Source organism: Lepidochelys kempii, chromosome 17 (assembly GCF_965140265.1).
Source record: "Lepidochelys kempii isolate rLepKem1 chromosome 17, rLepKem1.hap2, whole genome shotgun sequence".
NCBI lineage: Eukaryota > Metazoa > Chordata > Testudines > Cheloniidae > Lepidochelys > Lepidochelys kempii.
Genome location: NC_133272.1, coordinates 24,613,816 through 24,638,413, shown reverse-complemented (window position 1 = coordinate 24,638,413; position 24,598 = coordinate 24,613,816). Strand labels below are relative to the sequence as shown.

Here is a 24,598-nt window from a genome sequence, read left to right as displayed (position 1 = left end):
AGCAGATTGGGGGCAGGAGGGACCCACATCTGGGGCTCAGAAGGGGAGTCACCCAAAGACTTCTCAAAGGTGGGACTCCAGGAAGCCCAACTCAGGGGTGCCTGTGAGTGCTGTGGCAGGCCAACCCCCATCGTGGGAGCTGAAATGTAATTACTGTGTCCAAAGGGACACAAGGTGGCACAATGCCTGAAGATGAAAGAAATGGCAGCCAAGCAGAACATGCGGGGTGTCAACCGGGTGGAAGCACACCGAGACAGGGCACTGCTGGTCCGGCTGGCTGCAGTCAATAGGGGTGTGCCAGGGGGAAGGGACCGCGAGGCCAGGCCAACAGAGGAAGGCGGGGTCCCAGGTCCAGAGCACCCGTACTCAATCAACCGGAGGAACGTGGGACAGGCCCCGGGGGACAATCGCCACATCATCCCCATTGAGGTGGGGGGAAGGAGTGTCCAGGGGTTCCAGGACACGGGCGCAGAGGTGACACTGGCGTGGTCCAAGGTGGTGGGCCCAGACCAGCTAGTGACCGATGTCTACATGACCCAGAGGGGAGAGTTCGGGCTCCCCTGTCAAGGTGCCTGCAGTGAGGATACACCTGAAATGGGCGCTAAGGAGGGACCCAAAGAGTTCAGGGTGCATGATCACCTGACTACTGAGGTGCTAATGGGTAATGACTTGAAGAACTGGGCGGATGGCACTCAGAGAGCCCTGGTCCTTACCCGGAGCCAGAGCCAGCGAGGGATGCGGGACCTCCCGAAGGGGGGGACCGAAGCACCGAGGGTAGGCTTGACAGGGTATGACCTTATTGACATAATCCGGGACCGTATAGCTCATTGTTGCAACCAAGGTCCTATGGTGGCACCAAATCTTGTATAAAGGCGGTCAAATGAGGTGTCTAAGACAAGGTTATGGTTTGCTGGTTAGGCTGATGCTGTCTATATGTGTGTTTGATTTTTGTAGTTGAAGTTATGAATATTGGCTCTGTACTGTCTGTAGTTCAAACTTGTGCTGTGCTTCTGGGTGACACCCCAGACAAGTTGGTGTCAGCTCTGCCTAGCCTGCTGGGTGGCCCATTAAGGACCATCTGCGACACAACTGACCCATTGAGAGAAGGCAGACATGCCTTGGGACTCAGCCAGGTGTGCAGGGACCTGCCTATGGACAGAACTCTGAGGGTTTTCCAGGCCATGTGATGAGCAGCTTGTCTTTGGGACACAGACCACATGGCAAGAGACTATAAAAAGCTGCTGCAGCTCGTCCATCTTGTCTTCAATCCTGCTTCATACCTCTGGAGGACTTGGCTACAAATGGAAGCTCTAAACAAAGGACTGAAAGACCCATCCCAGCTGCGGATGTTCTCCAGAGACTTGATTTGAACCTGCAGTTTATTCGATCACTGCTGGAAGCCTGAACCAAGAACTTGGCCATTACTGGATGTCATTGATTCTGTTTAACCCATTCTAGCTCTCATCTCTATCTTTTTCCCTTTATGAATAAACCTGTAGATTTTAGATTCTAAAGGATTGGCAACAGTGTGATTTGTGGGTAAGATCTGATTTGTATATTGACCTGGGTGTGGGGCTTGGTCTTTTGGGATCGAGAGAACCTTTTTTCTTTCACTGGAGTATTGGTTTTCATAACCATTTGTCCCCATAACGAATGGCACTGGTGGAGATACGGGGAAACTGAAGTGTCTAAGGGAATTACTTGTGTGACTTGTGGTTAGCCAGGGGGGAAAACTAAGTCTTCTGTCTGGCTGGTTTGGTTTGCCTTGGTGTGCGTAGAAACCCCAGCCTGGGGCTGTAACTGCCCTGCTCTAAGCAGTTTGTCCAGAATTGGCGCTCTCAGTTGGGTCCCGCCAGAACCAGCATCGTTATACAAGGCTGGGCCGGAGTCTCTGTCCCAAGGTGGGGAAACTGAGGCGCTGCCAGCCAGGGCTGTATCCTCAAACCAGCAGCTGAATTCTAGATGGAGCTGCAGGAGGATCCCTCCTTGGAGGGCCCTAGCTGGGTGCCGGATCCCAGCAGGAGGACTGCCGGGAGAGATTCCTGTGGGAGAAGGGATTCCTGTACCGGGAATGGGCTGGTTCGGGGCAAACTGAACCTTGGAAAGCCAGGAGGCAGTTGGTGGTTCCCCAGAGGTACCGCCGGAAACTGTGGTACTTAGCCCACAATCTCCCCGTGGCGGGGCATCAGGGCATCCGGCACCAGGCAGAGGCTGCTGAAGAACTTCTACTGGCCCAGGGTCTTGGACGCCGTCCAGCAGCATTGCAGGGCCTGGGACTCCTGCCAGAGGGTGGGGAAGGCCCAGGATACGTCTAAAGCCTCTCTGAGACTTCCGCCCATCAGAGAGGAGCCTTTCCAGGGGGTGGCCATGGACATAGTGAGCCCCTCAGCAGGGCAGCCCGGTCAGGGAAGAAATACATTCTGGTGGTGGTAGATTTCGCTACGCGCTACCCCGAGGCAGGGGCCTGTCCTCTCTCCAGCCAGACACCGTGGCAGATGCGCTGATGACCATTTTCAGCAGGGTGGGGTTCCCCAAGGTGGTCCTTACAGACCAGGGATCCAACTTCATGTCAACCCTGCTCCAGTGCTTGTGGGAGAAGTGTGGGGTCCGGCCCACCTGGGCTTCGGTGTACTACCCTCAGTGCAACAGGCGGGTGGAGAGGTTCAATGGGACCCTAAAGATGATGCTGAAAACCTTTATGGACCAGCACCCACAGGACTGGGACAAGTATTTACCCCACCTGCTGTTTGCCTACAGGGAAGTGCCCTAGGAGTCCACAGGGTTTTCCCCGTTCGAGTTGCTGTATGGGAGGAGAGTGAGGGGACCCCTGGACTTGATGAGGGCCGAGTGGGAGGAGAAGGCCTCTCCCGATAGAGAATCAGTGGTGGAGCATGTCCTGATCTTCCAGGAAAAGCTCGTGGAGCTGATGGTCTGGGCCAGGAGAAACCTAGCCAGGGTGCAGAGGAAGCAGAAGGTCTGGTACGACCGCTCAGCACGTGCCTGCTTCTATGCTACGGGGGACCAGGGGATGCTCCTCCTCCCCGTGAGGAGGAACAAGCTGTAAGCTGCCTGGGATGGCCCCTTCAAGGTCATCAGACAGCTAAACAAAGTGAACTATGTAGTGAAGCTGTCCAACTGGGCTCACAGCCACCAGGTGTATCATGTCAACATGATGAAACCGTATTGGGACTGGAAGAAGTCGGTGCTGGCTGTGTGGGGGCAGGGGGAGGAGAAGGGAGAGGATCCCTGGTGGGACTCCTCCCTGAGGTGGGGGCTGAACCCTCGCTGGAGTCAATTCCCCTCTCAGACCAGCTCACCCCTGCCCAGCAGGCCGAGATCAGAGCGGTGCTGCCTTCATACCGGCAGCTGTTCTCCAACCGGCCTGGGCTCACTAACCTGGCTGTTCACCGGGTGGAGACGGGAGCCAACCCTCCCATCAGGTGTTTCCCATTCAGGGTCACTGGGAAAACAGCCCAGAACCTGGAGACAGAGGTCGGGGATATGCTGGCTTTAGGGGTGATCCTTCAGCCACTGGGCCTCTCCCATGGTGCTGGTCCCCAAGGAAGACGGGTTGATCTGGTTCTGTGTGGACTATCAGAAGCTCAGTGCCATCACTGTGTCCGATGCCTACCCCATGCTTAGGACTGATGAGATCCTAGACAAGTTGGGGGGTGTCTGGTACCTCACTACCATGGATCTTACCAAAGGCAACTGGCAGGTGCCTTTGGACCCAGAGGCCAGGGTGAAGTCTGCCTTCACCCCCCAGGAGGGCTCTTTGAGTTCCTGGTCCTGCCTTTCGGCCTCAAGGGGGCACCTGCCACCTTCCAGCACCTGGTGGGTCAGTTGCTCAGGGGGGTGAAGGGCTTTGCTGTAGCGTACATTGACGATATCTGTGTCTTTAGCCAGTCCTGGGAAGACCATGTGTCCCAGGTGAAGAGGGTGCTGGGTCGCCTCCACGATGCAGGACTGACCATAAAAGCTGAAAAGTGCAAAGAGGGAATGGCAGAGGTGTCAAACCTGGGCCACGAGGTGGGGAGTGGCCACCTGAAGCTGGAGCTGGAGCTGGCCAAAGTGGAGGCAATCAAGGACTGGCCTGCTCCCCAGACTAAGAAGCAGGTCCAGGCTTTCATTGGGATGGCAGGATACTACCACTTTAGCTCCCTGGCAGCTCCCCTCACGGAGCTCTGTAGGAAGGGAAAGCTGGACAAGGTTGTCTGGACTGAGCAGTGTCACAGGCTCTCTCTGTGCTGAAGGGGGCAGTTATCCAACGCTCGGTGCTGGTAAACTCAGATTTTAACAAAACCTTCCTGGCGTTCACCGACGCCTCAGACATGGGGCTGGGTGCGGTGCTGATGCAAACTGATGCTAAGGGGGAGAGACATCCCATCGTGTACCTGAGCAGGAAGCTGCTGCCCTGGGAGCAGCACTATGCAGCCATGGAGAAGGAGTGCCTGGCCATCCCGTGGGCCCTTAAAAAACTGCAGCCGTATCTATTTGGGCAGCACTTCACAGTGTACACTGACCCGTCGCTCCTGACGTGGCTGCACCAGATGAAAGGGGCTAATGCCAAGCTGCTGACATGGAGCCTGCTCCTCCAGGGTTGACATGGAGCTGGTCCATGTGAGGGGGGTGCCAACATTACAGCCGATGCTTTCTCATGGGGCAGGGCCCTGAACTTCCCCAGGTCACTGGCTAAGACCCAGCTCAGTTCAGACTTGAAGGGGGGAGAGATGTGACGAAGTGGGGGATGTTCTTTTTTTTTCCAATGGTTTGCATGCAGAGGGGGTGGGACTCAGTTTCCCTGGGTGTTACTGGTTTAATGAGGTGATGGGAGCGGGAGTTTGTTGTTACAGAGAGAATGGAGACCCCAGCGACTGGTGACCTGGCGACTGGGAGGCCCAGCTCAGGAGTCACAGCCCATTTTGGCGAGTGGGAGGACAATAGGCTGTAAAGAGAGGACCCTGGTGACCTGACCAGCCGGTTCTAGCCAGAGGGGGCCAGAAGAGAGGAGAGGAGGCCCAGGCAACCCTGTTTACCTGGATAGAAGACAATGGACAGAGGTGGGGCTTGGGGCTGGTGATATCAGATGTCCAGCTGGAAAGCAGGGGGGCTTGGGGCTGGAGAGAGGGAGCAGACAGAGCCCACCTGGATGCAGGGGAGACTGGGATGTGCTGTGCTGAGGGAGGCCAGGCCTGAGGGCCCTGAGAGTTTCCTGGGCTGTGTTCAAATGCTCAATAAACCCTCCTGTTTTATGCTGGCTGAGAGTCATCTAGAGAACAGGGTTGCAGTATTCCCTCTGGGAGCGCAGGTTCCGGGGATCTAGAGCGAGTGGACTCCCTGAGGAGGCCCATGTCGAGAAACAGGTGTGCTAAGGCTCGGAGAGGTGCGGCTCCAGAAGGTGGAGGGGCTTAACCCCAAAGAGAGAGTGGACCCCCGAGAAGGGCTGTCACACTGAAGGGAGTTCCCCCCACAGACCGCACGGGGCCAAGAGTGGGCACGACCTGTAAGTCCGTGACACCCTGTTCATTCTCTCTCAAGCATGTGGCGTGGGCCACTCTTGGAAGACAGGATACCGGGCAAGATGGACCATCGCTATGACGCAGTGTAGCCATTCTTACGTCCTTAGCCATGAGACCGTCCTTCCTCTTCCTGCAGTCCCCGCCTCACTCACGGCACACTTTCCAATGGTTGTAACAAGAGTCCAACCTCAGAGCAGTGTCCGTCCAGAGCACTGAATGATACAAAGATCTGGTGGGAACAAATACTGCGGGCTTATGTAATTAAAGATGGTATAATGCAGATGCAAAAGGAGGCTGAATTAAAGTTGCACAAGAACCCTTAATTCCTGCATTTTCTAACTTTGGAGGGCCTTGCCTTGCCATAGCTTTTTTTGTTTAATTTCCTAATTTAAAAACAAACAAAAATTCCATCCTGTGGCACTATGTTGACTACAGCTTGGATTAGGAACAGTGCCTGGTCCTTTAGTTCCACTACACAGAACTCTGCCGTTTGAGCGAAGGATTAACCGGAAGTAGTATGCGGCACACTCCTAGAGGGTAATGAGACACAGAAGATTTTTTAGAAGCTCGTAATGACCTAACTGGAGTGAATTTTTCCAGGGACAGCAAACAGCGCCCTCCTGACACCATGGCAGCCCTCCTGCCAAATTCCAAGCCCTTCCTCCAAAACATGGGGCCAGCATAGGGTTGTAATCATGTTTCAACATGGTCAAAGCACCGTATTGTCCCTTGAACTCGTTCCTGGGAATGGCTGAACCATTTTAGCAGAAACCTTTGAAACTTTTGGCATGGGGAATTTCAGCCTGAACAGTTAAAACATGGCAAAGTTATAATCCACTGAAACCAGGGTGGTATAAGTGACGGGCAACCTTCACCACAGACAGTGCGACCAGCTCTGCCCATGACGATGCCCTCCTCTGTGGAAAACCCTTTTTGTTCCTTAGTAGCTGGGTGCACTAGGTTGGGTGTGATGCAGCTGGTGCAGCTGGCCCTACTGGCAGACAGAAAGAGGACTGAAGAGTCTTCCCACCCTAGCTGTAGCCCTGCAGTTCAGCATCAAGGCAGGCTGAGGGGTGGGGAGGCTGGCCCCGCCCTGCCCATGCAGAAGCAGACACCAAGTTGCTGGACAGCTGTTGGGTGGATGTTTGCATTTGGAAGGCATTGAGGGGAATGTTTCTGATACACGTGCGCTTTTCCAGCTACTGCCCCCATGTTCCCTCTGCCACTAACTGCTACATCCTCACATCCTCCTCTGACTTGAAAACTAGCCTGGCCCAAGAGAGCCGACTCTTCTGCCTTCCCTGAGCTGTCCGCTGCTCTCCCAACTCGGGTGAAGAGTGCTCTTGCTTTCTGGCTGCAGGTCTGTAGAAGAAGGTATCTGGGCCTCTCCTTTCATGGCTCCGATGACAGCAAGGAGAGAACCCTGGCAGAACCAGGCATAGGCAGTCGCAATGGAGAGGGGATTTAGGCACATATGCTGTGCAATCATGTAAGAGTGACACCTGCTTTAAGCTCAAGGCATTGGCTCTGTGGAGTCCCAGTCGTAATATCAGGAATGGGGGCTCTGCTGGGTGACCCCCCCTGGACTGTCCAGGGAGCCCAGATGCTCTGCCAGTGACTCTTGTGCATGCGAACTCGGACAGTCTAGAAGCTGATGCTGCTTGAGAGAGAGGATGAGCCACCACAGCCCTTGGGCACATGGCTCCATGAAGGAGTGATTGGGGGCCATTGTGTGGTGGCCTGAACTCCCCCACCCCCTCCAGAGGGCACACCAGAGGAGATGGCAGGGCAGGGCCGCACTGTGCTGAGTGAGGCAATCAGAGGGGAAGGACTGGATTTATTGAGTCATGACTTGTTACATCAGGACTGGATTTATTGAGTCATGACTTGTTACATCACAGTTTGAGAATTCTCCTTCCCGCCTCCGAGGACATCGGTTTTACTTCCAGGTAAAAGTGCGCAGAGACGCTTCACAGTTTGAATGCTTCCTGTAAGCAGAACTGAGGCAGAGTGACAATGGCAAACTGCAAATCGCCATGGCGGCCATATGAAAAAATAATACAAACTCTTCTCTTTAAATATATTACAGAAAATTAACCTGAATAAACGTAGCATGAACAGCAGCGCACTGCAAAAACCAGTGGGGGCACTCTCAGGACCAGAGCCCTCTGCCAGTGCTTTCCCACAGCGACCGCCGCATGGTGCTGGGCAAGGGGTCAGAGGCCCCCTAATGGAAAGGAAATGAAACCAGCTGTGTCCCCCCACACCCTCTCCCCTCGGTCAGAAAATCCAGAGACGCAGGGGGCGGGACACATTAGCAGGCGTGTGCAGGGAGCAGGGGTGACATACGCTGCAAGGGAGACATGCACATCACAGTACAGTTACGGGAAAAGAGATGCTCCAGCCACATGTGCAGGGAGTCGCGCCCCCTTCAAGGCACACTCACAGCACATATTCTCTCTCGCACACACACACAGGCAAGACACCACCACATCTGCTCCAAGAGACACACACGGAGCGTACACACGCAGCCACCCCGCTGGAAACACTCACGCCGGCGGGTGCCTCGCCCCAGTGAGCCGTGCTCCAGCTCAACAGGAATTTTGCTGGGGGAGCTCCTGTCCCTCTGGCTTGGGCTCTGCATCTGGGACCTCAGGCGGACACAGAGCGAACATGGAAGCAGGGACTGACGGCCCGGGATATACACAGAACAGTGCAGTCCCAGGGTCAGGGGAACTGGCTCCTAGAATACCAGAGCACGAGAGGCCGAGGCCACGGAGCAGAGCTGGGAGACGTGTAATGAGAGAGGAGATGCCAGCAGGGCAGGAATGGGCCTGGGATCAGACCCCCTCTGGGGAGCGCTCCCCTCTGCTGGAGGGCCCAGGTCCCTTTCTCGGATCCAGCTGGCCTCATGCCAAGGTGTTCCTGCACTGAACCAAACCCTAGCAAAGGGAGGGGGGCTGTGGGCCCAGGGAGGAGAGGGTGAGGGGGGAGTGACACACAGGGACCCCAAAAGGGAAAAGGAAGAGTTTGTGGGACCCCCAGCCATCTCTATGGAGGGGGCATTGCAACAGTTATCCACTGGGATCAGAGGCACCCAGCCCCGAAGCAACACCCCACCCCCTGCCCCATCAGAGAGACACACGCCCGACATGCACATGCATCCCATCACACGCATGCACATGCCTACCCACTGCCCGCAGAGCGCCGGTGAGCACCCAGCAGCCCCACTGGCTCAGAGAACCCTTTAGCTTTGTAGTGCAAGTTCACAAACCCAAGGCACCACTTTGACAAGCCCAGGGGAAGGCCGGGACACCCTGCAGATGCTGAGCGAGGCCCAGTGCCCCACAGCCACAGGGGCAGAGCCCGGTGTCGGAGCGAGTCAGTGCCCCCCTGCACTCTGAGGAGTGTGGAAAGGGCCGTGCCGGCAGGTGGCTCACCAAGGAGTGGGGGAGTGGGGCTGCAGGCTGCCACACACCCAGCATGCTGAGGGGCCCCTTTCCGGCTGCAGGCTTCGCATGGTGAGGAGCTATGTACAGTCAGGATGGGCAGGGAGCTGGGGAAAGTGCAGTGGGTGGGGAGGGCTGGCTCCCCCGAGAGAACTGAATGGCAAACACGGCAAGGGAAGCAACCAAACTGGCCTTGCCAAGAGGGCTCGGCCACCGGCTGCTGCTGAGGCACCCCAGAGATCCAGCCCTGGGGGGGAGGGCGCGATGGCAGGCGGGGGCAGTGCTTGCCCCCTGGGCTATGCTCCCCATGCGCTGTGAGAGTGAGGGAGGGGCGTGTGAGAGCTCTCCCCCCACGCCTATGGCCCGGCGCTCAGTCAGGGACCTCGGGGTGCAGGGGCAGCCCGCCCTCGCCCCGCCGGTATGACTCCCAGAAGGCTCGATCCAGCTGCTCCAGCTGCGAGCTCAGCGGCAGGTGGATCTCTAGGTGCATGTGCAGTGCTTCCAGCCACTGTGCCAGTCTGGGGAAGGAGGGCCTGGGGGAGAGAGGCCAGATTAGATCCTGAGTGTGAGGGGAACCCCCCACTCCAGCACCCTGAGCACGAGGGCAACCCCTGCCCCAGCACCCTGAGCACGAGGACAATCCCTCCCTCCCAGTTCCCTGAGTGCATGGGTCAGACCCCTCCCTCCCAGCACCCTGAGCGTGGGGGTCAGACCCTCCCCCTGCCCAGCAGCCCGGGGCACAGAGGTCAGACCTCTCCTCACTCCGTCTGAGCTCAGCACGAGGGTTAGAGACCCCATAGCCCCCAGGGGGAGAGTGCCCTCTGCAGGGGGCGGGGCACTGTTCAACTCCTCCCTCCCAGCCCAGTCTCTTGTTCTGTCAGTAGGGAGCAGGGTGAATGGGGCATTGCTGTGCATGTACAGGAAGGGGGCACTGTGCGGGTGTTTATGGGACCAGTGATCCCTTTCCCTTCCCCACACTTGCGGCCTGGGGCTGGCCAGGGTTCCCCTGATCACCTCTTCTCGGGGTCCAGATCGCAGCAGCGCACAGCGATGGGGAAGAAGCTCGGGGGGCAGGCAGGGGGGCAGTACCGCTCCAGGAACCCTCGCACGTTGAGGCCAAAGTCCATGGTTCTGGGCAGGTAGTCAGGGTCGGCGCTGACCCGGCCAATGATCTGGGATTGGGGGGAGCACAGGGATTAAGAGTGGGGCCCAGCACAACTCAACGGAGAGCTCCGTCCAGGCAGCATGCAGCCACCTAGTGCTGCAGGGACCCCCTGACACAGGAACAGGGGGGCTGGGCAATGGGCGGAAGGGGCTGGGGGCAGAGCTGAGGGGATGAACAGCAGCTCTGAGCTCCTGGGAAGACACTTGCCTCACACAAGAGGATGCCAAACGAGAAGATGTCGACTTTCTCATCGTAGCTCCTGCCTGTGGGGAGAGAGGAGATGGGTCAGCCCCCACCAGACCCTGCTTCCCTCTGCTCCTTACACTGCCCTCCTGTGGCATGAGGACAGACAGGCCCAGCACTGCCAGGTCATGGATGTGCCCCCCGCTGCATATGTCCGCGATGCCCTGGCTGCCCTGGGCCTAGCGCTCCCAGATATGCCCCAACCTCTCCTCTCACCATTGATCATCTCTGGGGCCATCCAGTAGGGGTTCCCCACCACTGTGTAGCGCTTCTTGCGGTCCGGCTTCTTCAGGTTCTTGAGTTGCTCAGGCTGGTTCTTTTCATCCACCATGAGACGGGCCAGCCCGAAGTCGGCCACCACCACCCTCCTGTTCTGAGCAGGAGAGACGGACACAGGTCACCGTGGGTAGGCAGAGGCCAAGGCAGCTGCTTGCAGCCACTCGTGGTAGGAGATCCTTGCAATGCCAAGGCTGAAGTCAGAGCCCGCCGCACACCAGCCTGGGCCTTCTCAGCCACGGCTCCAGCCAGCTGCCCTGCTCCCAGCCAGGCCCAGGGCTCTGTGCCGAGGGAGCACTTACCTCCCGTACTAGGCAGTTGTGAGAGTTGAGATCACGATGGATGATGTTCATCGAGTGCAGATAGGCCTGGGGGAGCAAGGACCAGGGTCAGAAAGGCAACAACTCACTGCACCCTCCCACATGGGAGCAGCACCCTGGCACTCAGTCCATGCTTATGGCAACCCTGCCTCTACACACACAGCAACGCCCCCATAAACACCCGCACACCAACCCCTGCCTGTACATACACAGCAACGCCCCCATAAACACCCGCACACCAACCTCTGCCTGTACATACACAGCAATGCCCCCGTAAACACCCGCACAGCACCCCCTGCCTGTACATACACAGCAACGCCCCCGTAAACACCCGCACACCAACCCCTGCTTGTACATACACAGCAACGCCCCCGTAAACACCCGCACAGCACCCCCTGCCTGTACATACACAGCAACGCCCCCGTAAACACCCGCACACCAACCCCTGCTTGTACATACACAGCAACGCCCCCGTAAACACCCGCACAGCACCCCCTGCCTGTACATACACAGCAACGCCCCCGTAAACACCCGCACACCAACCCCTGCTTGTACATAAACAGCAACGCCCCCGTAAACACCCGCACAGCACCCCCTGCCGCTACACACACAGCAACGCCCCCATAAACACCCGCACGCCAACCTCTGCCTGTACATACACAGCAACGCCCCCGTAAACACCCGCACAGCACCCCCTGCCGCTACACACACAGCAACACCCCTGTAAACACCCGCACACCAACCCCTGCCTGTACATACACAGCAACGCCCCCGTAAACACCCGCACACCAACCCCTGCCTGTACATACACAGCAACACCCCCGTAAACACCCGCACACCAACCCCTGCCTGTACATACACAGCAACGCCCCCGTAAACACCCGCACACCAACCCCTGCCTGTACATACACAGCAACGCCCCCATAAACACCCGCACGCCAACCTCTGCCTGTACATACACAGCAACGCCCCCGTAAACACCCGCACACCAACCCCTGCCTGTACATACACAGCAACACCCCCGTAAACACCCGCACACCAACCCCTGCCTGTACATACACAGCAAGGCCCGCATAAACACCTGCACACCAACCCCTGCCTCTACATACACAGCAACGCCCCCATAAACACCCACACACCAACCCCTGCCTGTACATACACAGCAACACCCCCATAAACACCCACACACCAACCCCTGCCTGTACATACACAGCAACGCCCCCATAAACACCCGCACACCAACCCCTGCCGCTACATACACAGCAACGCCCCCGTAAGCACCCGCACACCAACCCCTGCCGCTACATACACAGCAACGCCCCCGTAAACACCCGCACACCAACCCCTGCCTCTACATACACAGCAACGCCCCCATAAACACCCGCACAGCACCCGCTGCCTCCACATACACAGCAACGACCCCAAAACACCCGCACACCAACCCCTGCTTGTACATACACAGCAACGCCCCCGTAAACACCCGCACACCAACCCCTGCCTCTACATACACAGCAACGCCCCCGTAAACACCCGCACACCAACCCCTGCCTCTACATACACAGCAACGCCCCCATAAACACCTGCACACCAACCCCTGCCTCTACATACACAGCAACGCCCCCGTAAACACCCGCACACCAACCCCTGCCTGTATATACACAGCAACGCCCCCATAAACACCCGCACACCAACCCCTGCCTGTATATACACAGCAATGCCCCCGTAAACACCTGCACAGCACCCCCTGCCTCTACACACACAGCAACGCCCCCGTAAACACCCCCACACCAACCCCTGCCTCTACATACACAGCAACGCCCCCATAAACACCCGCACACCAACCCCTGCCTCTACATACACAGCAACGCCCCCGTAAACACCCGCACACCAACCCCTGCCTGTACATACACAGCAACGCCCCCGTAAACACCCGCACACCAACCCCTGCCTGTACATACACAGCAACGCCCCCATAAACACCCGCACACCAACCCCTGCCTGTACATACACAGCAACGCCCCCGTAAACACCCGCACACCAACCCCTGCCGCTACATACAGAGCAACTCCCTCATAAACACCCGCACACCAACCCCTGCCGCTACATACAGAGCAACTCCCTCATAAACACCCGCACAGCACCCCCTGCCTGTACATACACAGCAACGCTCCCATAAACACCCGCACACCAACCCCTGCCTGTACATACACAGCAACGCCCCCGTAAACACCCGCACACCAACCCCTGCCTGTACATACACAGCAACGCTCCCATAAACACCCGCACACCAACCCCTGCCTCTACATACACAGCAACGCCCCCATAAACACCCGCACAGCACCCTCTGCCTGTACGTGCACAGCAACGCCCCCGTAAACACCCGCACAGCACCCCCTGCCTGTACATACACAGCAACGCCCCATAAAAACCTGTACCGTGCCTGCCTGTACATGTACAGCATCTGTAGACTCGTTGTCACTGAGCTACCCACTGTTCCCCTGAGTGTGCAAGTAGAAATCATTTCTTGCCGGTACGCTGCACTCATGGGAGGCACACAAAGGGGGGGCACGTGACCTCCCAATGGGACTTCTCCCCACCCCACCCCCAGCCTGGGGTCCCCCACACTCTCCACGTCCCCTGCCTATGATCCACATCCATCGCATGTTACCTGCAGGGGAGCTCTGTCCTCCTCCTGCTGCACCAGAGACTTCTGCTCTACAGACTCCAGGCAGGAGGGCTTGGGATACACAGCTACGTGGAAGGGCTGAGGGCGGGGTCCTCCTCTGTCTTTCCGGTACGCCGTACCAGCTACAAATATCTTACTGGTATGGCGTACCGGACCGTACCACCGTACTTGCAGCACTGGTTCCCCTTCATGCGTTCTCTCTTGTACCTTTGTCTGGAGTGTCCCATCGCCCCCACCTGTAAGCCAGGTGTGTATGCACACAGCAAACCCACCCATGGGTGGGGTGCCTAGCCCCTGGCACCATTTCTGCTGAGACCCCACACTCACCATCCCAGACGCAATGTCCTTGGCAAAGCTCACACGCTGGCTCCATGGGTACTGGCTGTCCTGTGGGTGGAAGGGTTCCATTAGTGACAGGAGAGGGAAGAGGTGCTTGCCCAGCCCTGGAACAGTCCCTGGGCCATGGCTCACACCCTACCCAGGAGCACTGAGCAACGGCTTGCATGGACACGGCCCAGCCACTCCTGCCCTGGGAGAGCCTTGGCCATGGTCTGCATGGACAGGCCCCAGCTACCCCTACCTCAGGAGAGCCCTGGCCATAGTCCGCATGGACAGATCCCAGTCACCCCTGGCCCGGGATAGCCCTGGCCATTGTCTGCATGGGCACAGCACCAGCCACCCCTGCCCCGGGAAAGCCCTGGCCATAGTCCGCATGGACACACCTCAGCCACCTCAATGACCCATGTTCTACCAACAGTGTCATAACATCCAAGATTGCTCATGTCCCACCCCCGACTTGTGTCCGGGGCTACAGGCCGGGGTACTTCCCTGCTCACCATGCTCTTTATGATGCCTCGTAGGGTCCCCCCCTTGATGTATTCTGTGATGAAATTCAACCTCTTGTCCTTGTACAGCACCCCGATAAACTTCAGCACGTTTGGGTGCTCTAGGCACCGCATCACTTTCACCTACGGGAGCCAAAGCACCATGATCATCATTTCATGGATCCCAAGGCCAACAGGGTCACTGTGACCATCTAGTCTGACCCCTGTAGAGCACAGTTGGGAGACATGTCCCACAGTTATTCCTGGAGCAATGGCCCATCTTGATTTAAAATAGACTCCATCACAACCCTTGTCAGTTGTTCCAAGGTTTAATTACTCTCACTGTTAAAAAAATTCACCTTTTTCTAACCTACCCCTGTCCAGCTTCAGCTTTCAGCTGCTGGATCTTGTTAGACCTTTGTCTGCTAGACTGAAGAGCCAAATTTCTGTTCCCCAAGTAGGTACTTCCAGACTGAGATCAGCTCACCCCTTCACCTTCTTTCTTAGGTTAAACTGATTGAGCTGCTTGAGTCAATCACTATCAGGCAGGTTTCTAATCCTCTAATCATTCTTGTGGGCTTTTCTCTGAACTTTCTCCAATTTACCAACATCCTTCATGAAATGTGTGCACCAGCACTGGACACAGGATTGTAGCAGTGGTCGCACCAGTGCCAGATACAGAGGAAAAATCACCTCCCTGCTCCTACTCGAGATTCTCCCATTTAAGCATCCCAGGATGGCATTAGCCCTTTTGGCCACAGCATTGCAATGGGAGCTCATGTTCAGCTGATTCTCCACCACGACCCCTACATCCTTTTCAGAGTCCCTGCTTCCCAGGGCAGTGTGGCTGACACTCTTTGTTCCATAGACATTTACATTTAGCTGTATTAAAAACACACATTATTGGCTTGTGCCCAGTTTACCAAGTGATCCAGATCTCTCTGAATCAATGACTGGTCCTCTTCATTATTTACCACTCCCCCAAGTCTTGTGTCATCTGCAAACTTGACTAGTGATGGTTTGTGCTCTCTTCAAGTCATTGATAAAAAGGTTACAGAGCCTAGGATCAAGAACCGATCCCTGCAGAATCCCACTAGAAGTGCTCCCGCTCGATGACAATTCCCCGTTTACAATTACATTTTGAGACGGGGTCACAAAGTGAGTAGCCTAACACGGCACTGCCTGTTGGCTGGCCTTGGCTGCCTGGCCAAATTGCTGAGAACCCATAGGCGGCAGTGTGGGAGTCTGAGAAGGGGCCCTTCCCCTGCCCCCACTGGGCTGGGTCCCCTCAGAATCATAGAAATGTCGGGCTGGAAGGGACCTCAAGAGGTCACCTAGTCCAGCCTCCTGCACTGAGGCAGGACTAAGGATTGTCTGACTCTGACCATTGTCAGGGAGAACCAACCCCAGGGTTTGTCAAACCTGTTCTTAAAACCCGCAGTGACAGGGATTCCACAACCACCCTAGGCAATTTGTTCCAGTGCTTAACCACCCTGACAGTAACAAAGCTTTAATGTCCAACCTGAACCTCCCTTGCTGCAATTTAAGCCCACTGCTTCTTGTCCTGTCCTCAGTGGCTAAGGAAAACAATTTATCACCCTCCTCCTTGTAACAACCTTTTATGTATTTGAAAACTGTTATCATGTCCCCTCTCAGTCTTCTCTTCTCCAGACTAAACAAACCCAATTTTTTCAATCTTCCCTCATAGGTCATGTTTTCTAGACCTTTCATCATTTGTGTTGCTCTTCTCTGGACTTTCTCCAATGTATCCACATCTTTCCCAAAGTATGGCGCTCAGAACTGGACACAATACTCCAGCTGAGTATCAGTGCTGAGTGGAGTGGAAGAATTACTTCTCGTGTCTTGCTTACGACACTCCTGTTAATACAGTTCACAATGATTTTTTGCAATAGTACTACACTGTTGACTCATATTTAGCTTGTGATCCACTATGACCCCCAGATCCCTTTTTGTGATACTCCTTCCTAGGCAGTCATTTCCCATTTTGTACGTGTGCAACTGATTGTTCCTTCCTAAGTGGAGCACTTTGCATTTATCCTTATTGAATTTCATCCTATTTACTCTAAACCATTTCTCCAGTTTGTCCAGATCATCCTATCCTCCAAAGCACTTGCAACCCCTCCCAGCTTGGTATCATCCACAAACTTTATAAGTGTATTCTCTATGCCATTATCTAAATCACTGATGAAAATATTGAATAGAACTGGACCCAGAACAGATCCCTGCGGGACCCCACTCATTATGCCCTTCCAGATTGACTGTGAACCACTGATAACTACTCTCTGAGTGGTTTCAGAGGAGCAGCCGTGTTAGTCTGTATTCGCAAAAAGAAAAGGAGGACTTGTGGCACCTTAGAAAACTTGGATTTGTGCTGGAAATGGCCCAACTTCATGATCACTTTAGATAAGCTATTACCAGCAGGACAGTGGGGTGGGAGGAGGTATTGTTTCATGGTCTCTGTGTGTATATAATGTCTGCTGCAGTTTCCACAGTATGCATCCGATGAAGTGAGCTGTAGCTCACGAAAGCTCATGCTCAAATAAATTGGTTAGTCTCTAAGGTGCCCCAAGTCCTCCTTTTCTTTTTACTCTCTGAGTGCGGTTTTCCAGCCAGTTGTACACCCACCTTACAGTAGGCCCGTCCAGGCTATGTGTCCCTAGTCTACTCATGAGAAGGTCTGTTGAGACAGTATGAAAAGCCGTCCTGCAGCCTTGAGGAGTAGGAGAGGGACAGACACCGGGTTGGGTCAGGATCAGGGTTGAAGGACAGAGACTGGGATGGGACAGGGTGTGGCTGGAGTGAGATCAGGGCCCAGGGACAGCAAGTAGGGTGGACTCACCTCTTTGAGGAATGCCCTCTGGGTCTCCTCATCAAAGCGGATCAGTTCCTTCATGACCATCACCTCGCCCGTCTCCCGGTGCGTCACCTAGCAGAGAAGGGCAGAGCATTGTGGGAGCAGCCACACCCCGCAGCTCCTTGCCGCAAGGAGCATTTCTCAGCAGGGTGGGGCTGCAATGGATGCTGGAGTGGGGCACAGCTGTCCCCTCTCTCCCCTCTCTATGGCAACTACTGGGAGACCCACCTCCCCATGTGTGGGGAGAGGTACAGGATAATGGGGGGATAAAGGAGCTGAGCCCATCACATGGATGACACTGGGAGAAGGGATAGGGATCTCCAATGCAAGCCCTGACAGTGGCGTGAGGGGCCTGGCCCCTGCTCTCCTGGGCTCTCAGTTGAGAGTGGGGAGGGGTCCCCAGGGAGCAGGGCGCGCGGGAGGGGGCTGGGTTACTGGATGGGTGGGTATGGGTGTCAGCAGAGACCCGAGCTGGGTGGGCGGTACCTTGATGGCCTGTCCAAAGCAGCCCTTCCCCAGCACCTCGCCGTGGATCAAGTCTGAGGGACGGAAAATGCGGTGCGCGCGGGAGACGACACGGAGCGACTCGGAGCGGCTGATGTCCTTGCGCTGGGAGGCAGGGGAGCCCAAGGAGCTGGAGCACGGAGACTTGTCGATGCTGCAGCTCCTCCTGCAGAGCCAGGCAAAGCATTCAGCAAATCAGCTGGGCCATGGCCGCAGGGGCCCCAGGCTCTATTCCACCGGAGCTCTCACCCCCCCAACCCTTCCCTCAGCCCACCCAGCAGCGTGCTGGGCACGCTTGTAAAAGCTGTCCTTACATGACTGTCCTCTGGCTCATGGCACTAGCCTCACCACCAGGCGTGCAGGCCGGCGAGCGCTGGGGGCTGTGCAGATTGGCCATGGGGCTGCTCTCCAGCACCGACTCTCGGGCCACCACCTCGTGGGGGTCGTGTTCTATGGTCAGCTGGAGGAGGCGGCTGGTCTCCTGGATCAGCAGGTCAATCTGCAGGCACAGAGTGAGGGACTCAGGTCCCTGGGCAGCTGCCTGGGCCCTGCTGGCTGGCTGGGGGAGCATGGGGAGGGGCGTACCTCGTCCAGCGGAACATGCCTGATGGGGGTGCCGTTGATCTCCAGGATACGGTCCCCAATGTGGATGGAGTTCTTCATGTCGGGACTGATGCAGTCAGGGTCCACTCTGGGGGCAGGGGACACACAGTGCTGTGAGCTCCCGCCACACCTGCACGGGGACAGGCTCACGCAGGCCCCAGGTCCAGCCCCCTGGCTGGAGTTCCAGGGTCCCAGGCATCCACACCCCACACAGCAAAAAGGCTTTCCGGTCTCACCCACCAGTGCCCCCTCCCCCCCATCCCCCTGCATACAAAATGACACCTGGTCACCCTCCGCACCACAGGCTCATGCCCCAGCCACCCCTGCAGGAGACTGGCCCAGGCACCACCATCCCCAGCGGCTCCTGTGTCCTCCACCCCACTTGGGGTGGGGGAATTCTCCCCTGTTCTCGGGACGGGGGGATTTTCCCCTGTTCTTGGCTGCTCAGCGGCCCCTCAGCCAAAGGGGCTGGGGCAGGTTTCGGTTCTGCACACACAACTCCCATTACAAGTGGCTCTGCTTGGGCCCCTCCTTGCTGGCTCTAGATGGGATGTGACCTCCCACCCCTCCGAAGGGTGAAGCAGGGTGTGTGCGTGGGGTGGTGGGGCTGGATTCAATCTGCAGGGCTCTTTGGCCTCCTCCCCATGCACAGAGCCATGAGAACTGGCAGAGGGGCTCCCACTGCACCAGGGAGATCCGTGCCCACTAGCCCCAAGCCTGCTGCCTGTGAGTGCCTGCCCCCCCCAGCCCTCCCACCACTGATGCTAGAGCATTGGCCTCCTCCCCTGGGGCAGATACATACTCTCGGACCCGGACTGTGTGGGAGTGTTCTGAGCCACAGCCCTGGGAGCTGCAGTGCTGGTCGATGGACACAGAGAACCCTCGCTTCCCGTCGCTGCAGGCCGGGATGGACACCAGCGTGACAGTGTGCGGGATCCGGGCGCCCGGGGAGTCCGGCAGGATCTGCTCTATCACCGGGGTCACCACCATCTGGTAATAGCAGTGCCCACTGGGAGGGGTGGGGAGGAGGGCAGCGGGTCAGACCCAGCGCGGGGAGACAGGAGAGAAGCCAGGACCAGTTTGTTAGCAGTTTTCCTTTGCAGCTGGGCTCAGGGCAAGGGGGACCCATGGAGGGGAACAGCCCTGCCCAGGAGAGGCAGTGGGCTGGGGCTCACCCCGTGCTCCCTAACAGTGCTTTTCAGTCTGTGGCACGTCCCAAGAGGGACTCCCAGCCTGGAACCCACAGACTAGACCTCTCCCAAGCGGTGTGAGGGGGACTGGCTGAGCACCCACTCTGCAAAGTGCCACAGCTGGGCTATCCTCTGCCCCACTCTCACCGTGTGTCCAGAAGGCTGCACTGGGATGGGGGCCCGGGAACAGGAGCACAGTGTGGCCATAGCAGACCCAAGAGTTAGGGTGACAACACAGGATGGCCCAAATCAGGCCACTGGCCACCAGTCCAGTACCCCCCCCCCACTGGATCAGCCCATTGGCCACTAGCCTGGTACCCCCCCGCCAGCTGGAATGGATCAGCCCACTGGCCCCTAGTCTGGTACCCCCCCGCCTGCTGGAATGGATAAGTCCATTGGCCACTAGTCCGGTACCGCCCCCCCCAGCCCACTGGAATGGATCAGTCCATTGGCCACTAGTCCAGTACCGCCCCCCCCGCCCACTGGAATGGATCAGCCCACTGGCCCCTAGTCCGGTACCGCCCCCCCAGCCCACTGGAATGGATCAGCCCACTGGCCCCTAGTCCAGTACCGCCCCCCCAGCCCACTGGAATGGATCAGTCCATTGGCCACTAGTCCGGTACCGCCCCCCCAGCCCACTGGAATGGATCAGTCCATTGGCCACTAGTCCAGTACCGCCCCCCCCCGCCCACTGGAATGGATCAGCCCACTGGCCCCTAGTCCGGTACCGCCCCCCCAGCCCACTGGAATGGATCAGCCCACTGGCCCCTAGTCCAGTACCGCCCCCCCAGCCCACTGGAATGGATCAGTCCATTGGCCACTAGTCCGGTACCGCCCCCCCAGCCCACTGGAATGGATCAGCCCATTGGCCACTAGTCCGGTACCTGCGGAATCGTTGCCACTGCTCTGTTTCCGGTGCGCCCCGTGGGTGTGATTGCCCCTGTAGGGGGCATGATGCTGGCCCGGGCAGAAGGGGATGGGGCGTGGGGGAAGGACATGACTCTGGCTCTGGGGGGGAGGGGATGTGACCCAACTATGGGGGGTGGGGAGGGGGCGTGCCCCCGGCCCTGGGGGGGAGGAGTCCTGGGGGGAGGGTCGTGACCCTGGGGGAGGAGGGGATAGTGACCCGGCCCTGGGAGGGGAGGGGGTACTGGGGGGGAGGGTCGTGACCCTGGGGGAGGAGGGGACGTGACCCTGCCCTGGGGGGAGGGGTGAGGCCCAGGGGGAGGAGGGGACGTGACCCGGCCCTGGGGGGAGGGGTGTGGCCCGGGGGGAGGGTCGTGACCCGGCCCTGGGGGGAGGGGTGTGGCCCAGGGGAAGGAGGGGACGTGACCCGGCCCTGGGGGGAGGGGTGTGGCCCAGGGGGAGGGTCGTGACCCGGCCCTGGGGGGAGGGGTGTGGACCGGGGGGAGGAGGGGACGTGACCCGGCCCTGGGGGGAGGGTCGTGACCCGGGGGGAGGGACGTGACCCGGCCCTGGGGGGAGGGTCGTGACCCGGGGGAGGAGGGGACGTGACCCAGCCCTGGGGGGAGGGGTGTGGCCCGGGGGAGGAGGGGACGTGACCCGGCCCTGGGGGGAGGGGTGTGACCCGGGGGAGGAGGGGACGTGACCCGGCCCTGGGGGGAGGGGTGTGGCCCGGGGGGAGATGGGGACGTGACCCGGCCCTGGGGGGGAGGGGTGTGGCCCAGGGGGAGGGTCGTGACCCGGGCCCTGGGGGGGAGGGTCGTGACCCGGGGGAGGAGGGGACGTGACCCGGCCCTAGGGGGAGGGGTGTGGCCCAGGGGGAGGGTCGTGACCCGGCCCTGGGGGAGGAGTCGTGACCCGGGGGAGGAGGGGACGTGACCCGGCCCTGGGGGGAGGGGTGTGGCCCGGGGGAGGGTCGTGACCCGGGCCCTGGGGGGAGGGGTGTGACCCGGGGGAGGAGGGGACGTGACCCGGCCCTGGGGGGAGGGGTGTGGCCCGGGGGGAGGGTCGTGACCCGGCCCTGGGGGGAGGGGTGTGGCCCGGGGGGAGGGTCGTGACCCGGCCCTGGGGGGAGGGGTGTGGCCCGGGGGGAGGGACGTGACCCGGCCCTGGGGGGAGGGTCGTGACCCGGGGGAGGAGGGGACGTGACCCGGCCCTGGGGGGAGGGGTGTGGCCCGGGGGGAGGGTCGTGACCCGGCCCTGGGGGGAGGGGTGTGGCCCGGGGGGAGGGTCGTGACCCGGCCCTGGGGGGAGGGGTGTGGCCCGGGGGGAGGGACGTGACCCGGCCCTGGGGGGAGGGTCGTGACCCGGGGTGGAGGAGGGAGGACGTGACCCGGCCCTGGGGGGAGGGGTGTGGGCCCGGGGGAGGAGGGGGACGATGACCACAGCCCTGGGGGGAGGGGTGTGGCCCGGGGGGAGGGACGTGACCCGGCCCTGGGGGGAGGGTCGTTGACCCGGGGGAGGAGGGGACGTGACCCGGCCCTGGGGGGAGGGTCGTGACCCGGGGGAGGAGGGACGTGACCCGGCCCTAGGGGGAGGGGGTGTGGCCCGGGGGGAGGGACGTGACCCGGCCCTGGGGGGAGGGGTGTGACCCGGGGGAGGAGGGGACGTGACCCGGCCCTGGTGGGAGGGGTGTGGCCCGGGGGGAGGGTCGTGACCCGGCCCTGGGGGGAGGGGGTGTGGCCCGGGGTGGAGGGACGTGACCCGGCCCTGGGGGGAGGGTCGTGACCCGGGGGAGGAGGGGACGTGACCCGGCCTGGGGGGAGGGGTGTGACCCCGGGGGGGAGGAGGGGACGTGACCCGGCCCTGGGGAGAGGGGTGTGGCCCGGGGGGAGGGTCGTGACCCGGCCCTGGGGGGAGGGGTGTGGCCCGGGGGGAGGGACGTGACCCGGCCCTGGGGGGAGGGGTGTGGCCCGGGGGGAGGGTCGTGACCCGGCCCTGGGGGGAGGGGTGTGGCCCGGGGGGAGGGACGTGACCCGGCCCTGGGGGGAGGGTCGTGACCCGGGGGAGGAGGGGACGTGACCCGGCCCTGGGGGGAGGGGTGTGGCCCGGGGGGAGGGTCGTGACCCGGCCCTGGGGGGAGGGGTGTGGACCGGGGGGAGGGTCGTGACCCGGCCCTGGGGGGAGGGTCGTGACCCGGGGGAGGGAGGGGACTTGACCCGGCCCTGGGGGGAGGGGGTGTGGCCCCGGGGGAGGAGGGGACGTGACCCGGGCCCTGGGGGGAGGGGTGTGGCCCGGGGGGAGGGTCGTGACCCGGCCCTGGGGGGAGGGGTGTGGCCCGGGGGGAGGGTCGTGACCCGGCCCTGGGGGGAGGGGTGTGGCCCAGGGGGAGGAGGGGACGTGACCCGGCCCTGGGGGGAGGGGTGTGGCCCGGGGGGAGGGTCGTGACCCGGGGGAGGAGGGGACGTGACCCGGCCCTGGGGGGAGGGGGTGTGGCCCGGGGGGAGGAGGGGACGTGACCCCGGCCCTGGGGGGAGGGGTGTGGCCCGGGGGGGAGGGACGTGACCCGGCCCTGGGGGGAGGGGTGTGGCCCGGGGGGAGGGACGTGACCCGGCCCTGGGGGGAGGGTCGTGACCCGGGGGAGGAGGGGACGTGACCCGGCCCTGGGGGGAGGGGTGTGGCCCGGGGGGAGGGTCCGTGACCCGCCCCTGGGGGGAGGGGTGTGGCCCGGGGGGGAGGGACGTGACCCGGCCCTGGGTGGGAGGGTCGTGACCCGGGGGAGGAGGGGACGTGACCCGGCCCTGGGGGGAGGGGTGTGACCCGGGGGAGGAGGGGACGTGACCCGGCCCTGGGGAGAGGGGTGTGGCCCGGGGGGAGGGTCGTGACCCGGCCCTGGGGGGAGGGGGTGTGGCCCGGGGGGAGGGACGTGACCCGGCCCTGGGGGGAGGGGTGTGGCCCGGGGGGAGGGTCGTGACCCGGCCCTGGGGGGGAGGGGTGTGGCCCGAGGGGAGGGGTCGTGACCCGGCCCTGGGGGAGGGGTGTGGCCCGGGGGAGGAGGGGACATTGACCCAGCCCTGGGGGGAGGGGTGTGGCCCGGGGGAGGGACGTGACCCGGCCCTGGGGGGGAGGGTCGTGACCCGGGGGAGGAGGGGACGTGACCCAGCCCTGGGGGGAGGGGTGTGGCCCGGGGGAGGAGGGGACGTGACCCGGCCCTGGGGGGAGGGGTGTGACCCGGGGGAGGAGGGGACGTGACCCGGCCCTGGGGGGAGGGGTGTGGCCCGGGGGGAGATGGGGACGTGACCCGGCCCTGGGGGGAGGGGTGTGGCCCAGGGGGAGGGTCGTGACCCGGCCCCTGGGGGGGAGGGTCGTGACCCGGGGGAGGAGGGGGACGTGACCCGGCCCTAGGGGGAGGGGTGTGGCCCGGGGGGAGGGACGTGACCCGGCCCTGGGGGGAGGGGTGTGGCCCGGGGGGAGGGTCGTGACCCGGCCCTGGGGGGAGGGGTGTGGCCCGGGGGGAGGGACGTGACCCGGCCCTGGGGGGAGGGTCGTGACCCGGGGGAGGAGGGGGACGTGACCCGGCCCTAGGGGGAGGGGTGTGGCCCGGGGGGAGGGACCTGACCCGGCCCTGGGGGGAGGGTCGTGACCCGGGGGAGGAGGGGGACGTGACCCGGCCTGGGGGGAGGGGGTGTGGCCCTGGGGGGAGGGTCGTGACCCGGCCCTGGGGGGAGGGGTGTGACCCGGGGGAGGAGGGGACGTGACCCGGCCCTGGGGGGAGGGGTGTGGCCCGGGGGGAGGGTCGTGACCCGGCCCCTGGGGGGGAGGGGTGTGGCCCGGGGGGAGGGTCGTGACCCGGCCCTGGGGGGGAGGGGTGTGGCCCGGGGGGAGGGACGTGACCCGGCCCTGGGGGGAGGGTCGTGACCCGGGGGAGGAGGGGACGTGACCCGGCCCTGGGGGAGGGGTGTGGCCCGGGGGGAGGGTCGTGACCCGGCCCTGGGGGGAGGGGTGTGGCCCGGGGGGAGGGTCGTGACCCGCCCTGGGGGG

The 24,598-nt window shown here is 60.8% G+C and overlaps 1 protein-coding gene across 1 annotated transcript in view; it reads right to left on the bottom strand.

The window, feature by feature from the left end:
* Positions 1-7,371: 7,371 nt before the first annotated feature.
* LIMK1 (LIM domain kinase 1) overlaps positions 7,372-24,598 on the bottom strand; it is a 40,692-nt gene continuing 23,465 nt past the window's right edge. Inside the window, 12 exon segments of the mRNA XM_073315415.1 lie at positions 7,372-9,501; positions 9,983-10,140; positions 10,341-10,396; positions 10,593-10,749; positions 10,955-11,020; positions 13,986-14,045; positions 14,495-14,626; positions 17,343-17,429; positions 17,844-18,027; positions 18,176-18,360; positions 18,447-18,552; positions 19,267-19,473. Coding sequence (XP_073171516.1) covers positions 9,339-9,501; positions 9,983-10,140; positions 10,341-10,396; positions 10,593-10,749; positions 10,955-11,020; positions 13,986-14,045; positions 14,495-14,626; positions 17,343-17,429; positions 17,844-18,027; positions 18,176-18,360; positions 18,447-18,552; positions 19,267-19,473 — 1,561 coding nt within the window. The 3' untranslated portion in view covers positions 7,372-9,338.